The following is a 10400-nucleotide window of genomic DNA, read 5'->3' on the forward strand; positions in this document are numbered from 1 at the left end:
GGGGTGGGGGGGTGGGGGGATGTCATGGGTGGGATTGTCTCTGGAAATGAGGAGGAGGAGGGTGGAAGGGTTTTGCAGTAACCCAACACCAAAGAACATCCCTGGGACAGCCAAGACATTAGAGCATATCGCAAAAATAACTCGACACTGGCTCGACCCCAGATTCACATTCATCTGTTTCACACAAGAAGTTACAATAACATTTAAAAAGCTGTATCTAAAAGAGAAATAAAATACCTAAAAGAAAGAAAAAACTGCCAAAATCCATCTTAATAGTTCCTCCATTGTAGGAGCATTGTTTTTTAAGGGTGAAATAAAGTTCTGCAGTTGCTTAAATGTTAAAAACTAAAAAAGAGAGTGAAGTTTCATCCAGTTTTTCCTCCTAAGACTGAAAACTTTGTCACTAACTCTCTGAAAGCAAAAAAGCAATAAGTGCCATTTATTTCCATTCAACCAAAACCTAATTCTTAAATTAGGAAAAAGGGATATTTAAAAGAAAACTTTGTGATCACAGAAACAAAAAAAAAAACAGTTGTAAAAGCTCCTATAGGAGACAACCTGAAGCTTTGCTGTTGCCTAAACACTCGAACACTTGTGAGAGAAACAGGCTAAATCTGGAGGAGTGGGGATTAAAGTGAAGTGTAAAGTGAAGACAGGGACCGAGGTTGGCAGCCGCTGCAGATTAGTCCAGGTTTCCCCTCTGAACGCCTCGGCGCTGACAGGAGGATAAACACTCACAGATCGATTTTCACATCCGTGTGTTGTAGTGGTGTTTCCTTTCAGTACACCACATCACCAGACTGTAAATCACAAGTTTGCCTCGGCAGCAGACGGAGCACATGTCGGAGCATTTTTAAACCGAGGACGACAACTACCCCTGTAAAACCACAGAAATCCAGAGAAACCACCCAGAACACAACAATAAAGAGCTGAAACAATGAACGAAACAGAGAAGAAACCAAAAAAAACAAAATCTGATGCAAATTGTCTCTTTTTGCAACACTAAAAATACTTTGAACAACTTTTACATCAATTAAACACCAACTTTGAAATGTGTAAATTGCTAAAATTCTCTATAACCGGCACTTAATTTCCTATTTAAGCACTTCTACATCAAGCAATCATGAACCTTTGCCATTTTACCATCGCTACACACTGATCAAACTAATTGGAACATTGATTTATCTCTTGGTTGAGCGCCAACATAAACCAGTCACACTCTACGTAGCCTCATCACCAAGTGAGTTATCATCAAACAGTCTGAAGGCTCCGACACCAAAGACTTCACCTTTAAAAATACCTTCAAACTTACTTCCACTGACGAATTGTTATTTGAAGAAAGACAAATACAACTTCCTGACAAACGTACCGACAAGATGAAGTATTTACAGCTGCTGTCATGCAGAGGAATGAGCATGCAAACAACATCTGCTAAACAAACCGAACCAATATCAGACTGAGAGAAGGTTGTTCTTACTTTAACCGAGCAGAGCTGTCAGCTTGTTAGAGTCACAGAGACACAGACTGAGTCCCAGGCAGACGAAGTGTTAAGAAGGTATATATTGCAATCTCTGATAGCCCTCTAAATCCTCCACTTTCTCTTTATGGAAGTGGATTACCAGTCAAACCAATGAGCTGGCAAGGTCATGAAATACAGTACAGTGTCATCTGCCCCCTTCCTCGGCTCGCCTCATTATAAATAACCCGCCCTTTAAGATTCTTATCTGTATTATTTGGTGCCATCGAGCTTCTGACGGACAAAATGCAGGAAAGTGATTAAAGCACTGCGGCATTTTCTAATCAGCAGTTCATTTAAATGTATATATATAGAAAGAAGGACAGACATTATTTAGAGGTTACAGGGAAACACTCACTGACTTGCTGCAGGATGAAATCTGTGTCACTGTATCTGGAAAATACAGCAGAAAGACAAATTAATGTACATTAAGTGCCATTTATTATTATATAAACTAGAGCAGTTGCACTGATTGATTGAGGATATTAATCTGCAAATATCTTATATTTCATATTGTAGTTCAGGTTTAAGTTTTCCACTAACAGACAGTGATGTATTTATAAATCCCACAGGAATCAACCCAATGATTTCACATCAATCCAATCCAGTTTTATTTCCATATTTTTCTTGCTGCAATTAATTAATTCTATTACTGAGTTTGGTGTTATGACAAATAGACAAATAAAAATGTAACTAACTATTTAAGAGTAAGTTTTATGAGAGATTATGATCTGTTTTGATTATCAGGCGTAATTAGTTTTTTTAAAGACGTGCAGGCTGCGAGGTGACCTTTGTTAACCTGACTGCCAAACACTATCAGTTTGTCCTCAATCTGTAACTACAGCATTAAATGATCATACACAGCATTTACAAGAACTTTTGACTGTATCAGAAAATATCGATAACTTAATGTTGTCTGGTGTTTGTCTCTGAATTAAACTTACTGTCCGCTGCCAAACTTATTTATTTCTGTCATGGAGCAACAGTTGCTTTATATTTGGACTACAGATTGCACTGAAAACACTGAAGGAAGTTGAACTCACGGTGTACTGATGCTGCCAGGTGCATCTGTACAAGAGTCAGATGAAAACCTGAAATGTAAAAACAAAACAATTGACTTCATGTAAATGTCAACTCAATTATACGAGGTCATATCAAGGTTATACATGTATAAAGTCTAGTGGAGGCCAAAAAGACCATAAGTATGAATAACATCAAACTTTAAGCCCCTATTTAGCATTTATGAGCAGTAAATAAAAATTTAATAAATGTTTTGTAACACACTGTGATGTAGTTTTAAGCAGATATAAGGACATTTTTAAGTGTTTATTAATGTGCAGTATTTGTCAACAATTATAACCTCTCATATAAACACATATTTTATATAATTACAACTATGTTTTACTAATTTGTCAATAATATATAATGATGTTTATGCACCCGCCTCTATTTACAGTTGTTGTTACATTATAGTGTCTTATAAACCATTTATTAAATAGTGTTACATAAATATTATCATAAACATTTAGGACAAAAGGTTAAAATCAAACAAAACAAGAAATTGAAAAGACTTCACCAACCTCCGATCTGTTCCTGAGCGAACTGGAGAAATTCTGTTCGCCAACAAAGAGAACGAGTCTCCAACAGAACAGTTAGAAGGGAAGAGTTCGTAGAGTCGATTTAAGGGGACAAATGATGTATATGAAATTATCTGGGGTCATGTGTCCGTCACCATAAAATGACACCTCCAACAAAGTGTTGATGATGACAGCCTGGGTCAGTCGGTCTGACTCTATTAGAGGCTTTGCACGTCATAAAACAGCAACAACCAAGAAACTGGACTCTGTTCATTAACTTCCATCCACCCGCTGTATCTGTATCTTCATACAGAGGCTGTGGCCCAGGGACCCCGGGGCCCCTGCACCAGGGCCTCTGTATGAAGTGTTATTATTTCTCGTTTGAAAGTCATAGAGCTTAATTGACACAAAACAATCACAAAGAGACACAATATAACTATGAAAGGACACAAAATGACCACACAATGGGACACAAACGGCCACTCAGAAACACAAATTGGCCATAAGTGACAAAATGACCATAAATGACACAAAGCGACCACTAAATTAAGGATGATGATGATTAATAAATCTGTAATAGTCTTTCAAGACCAGTGGTGTTTGACTATTATGTTTTGATACAGTTTCTTCAACAAATACATGTAAAACAACGTAAAGATAAAGGGAAACAGCTCCTTCAGCAAGTATTGCTTGTTTATTCAACTGAAGTTTCTACAGTTTAAAACCCAGTTAAACCAGTCCAAACCAGTCCAAACCAGCCCATGAAAAACAGACTATAAATACTGCAGGTTTATTAAGACACTGATTTAAGCCTCGGCCTCGAACATCTTCTTCCTCCCATCCATACCGGATTTGTCTTCAATGTTTTTACGCCAGTCACCGACGTCACGCAGTTCCTTATCCTGAAACACCCAGAAGACCAAACATCAGAGCTGGAGCAGGTGGTTTCATCAAACTTTACTTCGCTCTTTAAATGAGAAGTTTTTTATAAAGATTTGCTCCAAATATTAAAGTACACAATAACTGGTTAATGTCCTACTTTCCTTTGACCGGACCCACCTGATACAAGCCTTAAAGAAGCTATCAGTGAGTTTTGATATTGGTACATAGCTAGCGTTAGCATTAACAGCTGTTTACTTACCAGTTTTGCCAAGAGCTACAGCCATTGTTGTATTTACAGTACAAGAGGCTATAATACCTCCTCTGTGCAGCGCTTTACTTCAGAGTGGACGGTACAGCGATTCGGTATTGGAAAGCGAAAAGATAGGCCAAACAGGCCGGGGCTAGCTGGTTAGCATGCTAACGCCATTACAAGAAAAGATGTGATAGAAATAGAAGCAAAACAAGAGTTGCTTTCCACCGCTGGAGAAAACTCCTGGTGAGTGAATGAAGTTTGATGTTTCCTCTAGACTGGTGAGTTAACAGCTGTTAATGCTAACATGATATGTAGCAATAGCCAAACTTACATATGGCTCCTTTAATAAAACGTTGTTGATATTAGAGGCAGATTTAGACAAATATCAATGAGGTGATAGCAGCTTGACAAATAATAGCTAATGATATAGGGAGTTTGAGTCAGTTTACTTGCATCATGAAAGGTGCAAACAGAAATGAGTCCAGCTCCTCACCTCTTCTTTCACCTCCTTCTTCACCTGCTTCAGGTTGGCCCTGAGGTCCAGGTTGACCGTGTGTTTGGAGCCCAGCAGAGCCTTCAGCATGGCGTCAGCGGACATACGCACTTTCCTCAGGACGGGCTTCTTGAATTTGCCCATGAGATCCTGAACTTTGATCTTCAGGTCGTCGATCTGGAAGGTGAAGACGAGACAGAGTCTGGATTCATTACAAGCAGAGTCAGCTCACTACTGAACACTTCAGTGACATTTACAACCTAGTTCAGCCATACAATAATTATCTACTCTGAATACTCTATATTGTAGGGTTGTAATCTTGTTTCTAAACCTTTCAGTGGCATGAAATACAGTTTTCTTTACCCTGTGCTTGACAGAATGAAAAATATGCATTTTCTCTATTTTTAAAGTCTTATCAGTTAAAAATGGAGGTAAAAATGTAAAGTTTATCCTGAGGGTGGGAATAGAGAAAAGCCTCCTCTACATTTTAAAATAAAGTTATGTAGGTTTGAAGAATATTTGGGAAAACAGCGTGAGTTTATGATGAGTGAAACCACTGCAGGATTTAAGATGTTGAATTATTTTATTTAATCTACCTCCTTGTTGGACTTGTTGACTTTCATCTCCAGGTCGTATCTCTCCTCATCGATCACGTCGATCTTGTGGTTGATCTCCCTGCACAGCTCCTGAACACAAACAGCAGCGACAAGTTCATCGCAATATCAACGAAAGCTGATGAGGAAATTTGTTAATATGGCGGCTGTGGCTCAGGAGGAAGAGCAGGTCATCCACTAATCAGAAGGTCGGCTTCTCCAATTCCCATCAAAGTTTCCCCAGGCAAGACACTGAACCCCACGTTGCCCCTGATGGCTGTTCCATCAGAGTATGAACGTATGAATGTGAAGTATTGTAAAGTGCTTTGAGTGGTCTAGGAATAGAAAGCGCTCTATAAGTGCAGTCCATTGACCGTACTGAACTACGAACTGACCTAGCATTACAGGGCCAACTGTATTATGCTCATCCTCAGCACATGAACGTGTTGAAAGCGTGATCATGTGTCGGTGTTGGCGTGTTGGTGACGTACCTGCAGCTCCTGCATGCTCCTGGGCATAGACAGATGAGGGCAGTTCTCAGCCATGTACCTCGTCCTCTCCTCCTCTTGTTCCCTCTCCTCCTCTTCCAGTAAACCTTTGGCGATGGCCAGCATCAAACTCTGCCAAGGATACAGCACATCGAACATTTAGGTAACTCTTAGATGTTCATAAACACCTTGTTATTAACCTCTTTGCTTTTGTTCGTAAAACTAACTTGAAGGAGTCTTTTACCTTCAGATGATGCTTGCGACTCGAAGACATCTTTTTCCTGAGGAGAAAACACAACAACAATTTGTCGTGATGGTCATTTGGGATTCATATAATTTCATATTCATGTTAGAAACTCAATAATAGGAAATTTAAATGGTACAAATATTTGCACAAACACTTCTACAATAGAGAATCCTGAGTTAGATACGTGTTGATCTTACGAGTGGAACAATAGGTCTTTAAGTTTAAAATGTTAAGAGTTATAGGTATGAAATCTAATGAACTTGAACACATAAATGAGACCAAAAATTACTTACTCTGACATGTTGACGTTTGTTTGGCTTCAAACCTGCGGAAAAAAAACAATTTTCCATTTGGAAATAATGAAAGGTCAAGACGTTTTTAGAGCGTATTTATTGGGAAAAGTCATTAACTGTGTGGTGTTCGGCTAACACAACAAGATGGGAATGGGCAACAGGGTGAAGGCGCAGTCAGGCTGAGCAGGAACAGGAATTCTTCTGTCCGGTTTTTCCCAAATAATAACTCCACTTAGAAGAAACACGACACTGACTCGAGGATCAGCGGGCCGCCTCGAGGAAAAACCTCTTGTCTAAATTAGGGCACGGATCTGGGGTCCAGTTGTCCCCCCCTGGGCATCCTTGTCATGAAAAGTCTGTCTGCTGGAAGATTATCAAGAAACACCTGATACCTCCTCTGTTGGTACAAACATCTCGGACGTGACCAAGACATCAGCCATCTTCTCTTAAAATAGAGGCCGTGCAGAACAATTCAGATCAGCAATCACTGCGTCCAAACAGAGAACAGAGAACTGAAGTCTCTCCGGGCTTTAAGATGACTCAACAATTATTTCAGTCTTTAGTTTTTAATAAAAAAAAAAAATGTAGGGTTGTTTTTTTGTTCACAATTCCACAAAATCTTCTTTTACAACACTGTGAAAATTTAGATTTTTAACCAATTAATGCACAAAGAAAGGATAAAAAGTGGATCAGGCGCTACGTGGCCGATACCGTCCCAGGTCTTAGGCCTTTAACATTGAAGTATTGTCTTTTAAAACTGGGTAGATCTAGATGTCTCACAACAAACCAAAAATGGAGCAGAAATGAATCAGGTTTTATGTCACCAACACAATAAAAAAAATGATAGAGTTGGCACTGATCCTGGTTCTGCAGATCAATCAGGTTTATTTATCCCAGAGTATCTGCCAATACCAACACAGAGTCTGAAGCATTTTCTCTTCTAAATCTACATCTACATCTGCTAAATGAACTTTTCTCATTAGCCACACAAACAGATCCAGTTTCTACAAAAGGTTTATGTTCACTTTTCATAATTGAACTCTAATTGTTCCGATTATGTTATATTGTTGTTATAAAATTATATGACATTTTATTTTTTTATTTATATATTGGAATTTGGATTTTTAAATATAAAAATTTGAACTGTGAGATTCGTATTTGAAACAATTTTACATATTTCTATACTTACTTTAAAGTCGAGGAGTTTAGTTTGAAATTAAACTGTTGGTCACATTACAGTAAACAACAAAAAATGTTTTTTTTAATTGTCCATATATAGGTTTCACTGCAAGACATACACTTGACTGAAATATTATCCATATAAAGTGGAGTATCATCAGCATACGAAAATATTTGCCATACCTTTAGGTGGTAGATAAGTGTTACGTTTTCAATATGTTAAATATCAAATCTCCTCGGTAATGACCGAACTCTGCCCAGTTATCAAGTGTCAAATATCTGCCAGTGTCAGTTGATTCTTTGCTGAGCACAGCTACAGACACAGCAGCCAAAACATCTCACTTTCTTATTGCTAATTAAAGTTTGGGGTTTTTTTGTAATTAATTAACTATTCTTTTTCCCTTAAAATAGTCGTGTATCTCAAGAGTTGGAGGACATCAACATGCCTTAAAGGTTGGTGAAGAGACTGTTCGACCAAAATAATAGAGTTTTAAAATAGAGAGTTTTAGTCTCCTGTGATGGTCTAAATGTTGTTTAGCAGGTTTTCTAAGAGAAAGTAAAAGTGGAGGAAAAACTCCTAAAAAAAGTAAAAAGTAAGAGAAAATAATTATGTAAATAAAAATAATATATCATTTTTTCTTTTGTGCCTTGAGACCAGGATCTCAGATGCAAATGAAATTCACATTACAAACCATTCATGAATGTATTTAAAATTTAAATATAATAGAACATATTACAAGTTATGTACGCACATATATATATATATATATATATGTATGTATGTATGTATACAGACACACCATAAATAAATTAACAGCAACATATTCACAAAGCTGTTTTCCTGATATTGCATTCTGTTACTAACATAAAAATGCATTATTGTGAGCAAAACTGGACCAAACATGAAGCCAGGGTTCATTTTATTGGCTCTGACACGTTATAACTCCTCGTGCAGTCTTTGATGACACAGCGATAAACACTGGGACTATCACTTTCCAACTCTAGAGTCCACTTACACCAACACAACTCATCACACCTGCAGCACCGAGCCCTTCATCACAAAAACTAACCTCGGTAACATCCACAAAAACTCCTCAGTCCACATCATCGCCTTCATCATCTCACAGAAACACTGTCTAACGAGCTGGATTCTTTTACCCCCTGGTCCATTTCACAGACATCCAAAACAACCGAAAACCTTATGAACAGTACCAAAAGGCTTCTATATGAATCAAATTTGTGCAAACAAATCAGCACCAGCGGAGGAAAGAAAAGATTTCTCACCTTTTGGCTGGAGATGGAAACAGAACGGAGTGAGAGATTTGGGGAGAGGCTCAGTTTTGGCATTATAAGTTGGTATATATTGCATTCCCCAAAGGCTGAGGAAACCCCATCTTTCTCTTTATGGAAGTTGATTTTCTCACAGACCAATGGGCTCACCAGCACCTGAAATATTATATCTGACCTCCCCTCCACCCCGAAATCTCCTCCCTATCTGACCATTATAAATAACCCCTTGCCTTCTAGTTTGTGTCGCTGATTGTATTATTTCCCCCCCGACCCCCAAAAGGAAAACGTTCACAGAGATGCTGAAGGGAACTAAAGCGGAGAAAAGAGGCAAATCAACAAAATCTCCCTCAACAAACAGAATAAGATCACATATGAACACTGTCAGACTCGCTGTATAAACGGAGGCTGTCGCTGACGCCGCTTCTCTCCGTGAAGGAAACCAGGGAACACCAGTGATGAAAGCCGAGGGGAAGCAGGTGGGAGGGCAGACGGTCATTTAAGACTCACTAAATGGAGGCTATTAAGAAGCTGTTAACAGGAGCTGGGAAGTAAGAGAGGGAAGGCGAGAGGAGAGCGAAATGGAAGAGGGAAACTCTTCAGACCTTAGATCATAAAAAGGGGCAGGAGGAGGGAAACTACTGGATCGATGACAGTAAAAAGCTCATAAATAAATCGGTTTACTTATTAATTAGCTGCAAACTTGTTTACAAAAAATGTATTTAATAAACGGAAAGTACATGAGGACGATTGGACAATTAATAAGGACTGAATCATTTACAAACACAGTCAAAAGGATGTTTGAGGGAAACCGAATGTGGGACATGGATGAAATAGTGACAGCTGCAAACTCACATCATTTCTGGGAATCAAACATGTTTTTTTTTATGTTTTCTTTTTCTTATTTTTGTGACTTAGTGGATTGAATTGTATAAAGTTTTATTTTCTGAGTTATTAAGAAATGAAATGATTAAATAAGAGCTACTGTGAGCTGTGTATCAGAGCGGTTTTGAGTTGGTGTTGGTTGTTGTGCGTCGCGTATTGTGGGTTTCATTGTGATGTGTATTGATGTGTTTGTTGTCATTGAAGACTTGTTTATGAATTTGAGGGATCCCAGGAAGAGTAGCCATTACTAAATACATTTCACATAGTTGTACATTACATATCTTAATTCGTGTTAAGATGTCAACTTAGGCTCTGGAAATTTTTGGAGGGAATTTTGCAGTAAAGGGGCAGCAAACATGGGACACATGATGCTGACACAGGAAGTCGGAGTACGTGCAGCAGCTGAGATTCAGGGAGCAAATGTGACTAAAGGTAGGACTCAACATGGAAAACAAGCTAACGTTCTTTGGCTCAGTTGAAAAGCGACTGAAAACAGCAGAAACAAACACGTGGTCCGACATCGAGTGTAGGCGCGGCTTAACCAGGAAGAGGGCGGACCCCCCCCCCCCAGCTGAAAAACGTTTCAGTTCAACACGAATCACAGAGTCTGCAGCTGTGAAGTGTCCCGTACTATATATAATAACAAATATATTCATATTAAACAATAAATTTAAAACATTAAATGCGCTCTCTGGTAGAGCGGTCCC

The 10400-nt window shown here is 38.6% G+C and overlaps 2 protein-coding genes across 2 annotated transcripts in view; both read right to left on the reverse strand.

Annotated features, from left to right (window-relative positions):
• The window catches only part of LOC111653203 (troponin I, fast skeletal muscle-like), a 10227-nt gene extending 8649 nt beyond the window's left edge, over nucleotides 1-1578 (reverse strand). Inside the window, exon 1 of the mRNA XM_023403680.1 lies at nucleotides 1478-1578. The gene's annotated coding sequence lies outside the window, so the exon portion shown is untranslated. The remainder of the gene's footprint in view (nucleotides 1-1477) is intronic.
• Nucleotides 1579-3768: 2190 nt separating this feature from the next.
• LOC111653202 (troponin I, fast skeletal muscle-like) lies at nucleotides 3769-8912 on the reverse strand. The gene is made up of 7 exons (XM_023403679.2): nucleotides 8806-8912; nucleotides 6343-6374; nucleotides 6047-6083; nucleotides 5806-5934; nucleotides 5318-5407; nucleotides 4722-4898; nucleotides 3769-3995 (listed from the first exon to the last, which is right to left on the reverse strand). Exons 2-7 carry the CDS (start codon nucleotides 6348-6350, stop codon nucleotides 3900-3902), a joined length of 537 nt encoding a protein of 178 aa, XP_023259447.1. The 5' UTR covers nucleotides 6351-6374; nucleotides 8806-8912; the 3' UTR covers nucleotides 3769-3899.
• Between the last annotated feature and the right edge of the window lie 1488 nt (nucleotides 8913-10400).

This window comes from Seriola lalandi, unplaced genomic scaffold, assembly GCF_002814215.2.
Source record: "Seriola lalandi dorsalis isolate HSWRI2012SDOR001 ecotype SW California unplaced genomic scaffold, Sedor1 jcf7180002054177, whole genome shotgun sequence".
Classification (NCBI taxonomy): domain Eukaryota; kingdom Metazoa; phylum Chordata; class Actinopteri; order Carangiformes; family Carangidae; genus Seriola; species Seriola lalandi.

What these genes read in the sequence shown, in the direction of transcription:
- LOC111653202 (XM_023403679.2), bottom strand. An exon ending in GTCGCAAGCATCATCTGAAG is followed by an intron (nt 5,935 to 6,046) that starts GTAAAAGACTCC and finishes TATCCTTGGCAG; the next exon opens with AGTTTGATGCTGGCCATCGC. An exon ending in GGAGCATGCAGGAGCTGCAG is followed by an intron (nt 5,408 to 5,805) that starts GTACGTCACCAA and finishes GTTTGTGTTCAG; the next exon opens with GAGCTGTGCAGGGAGATCAA.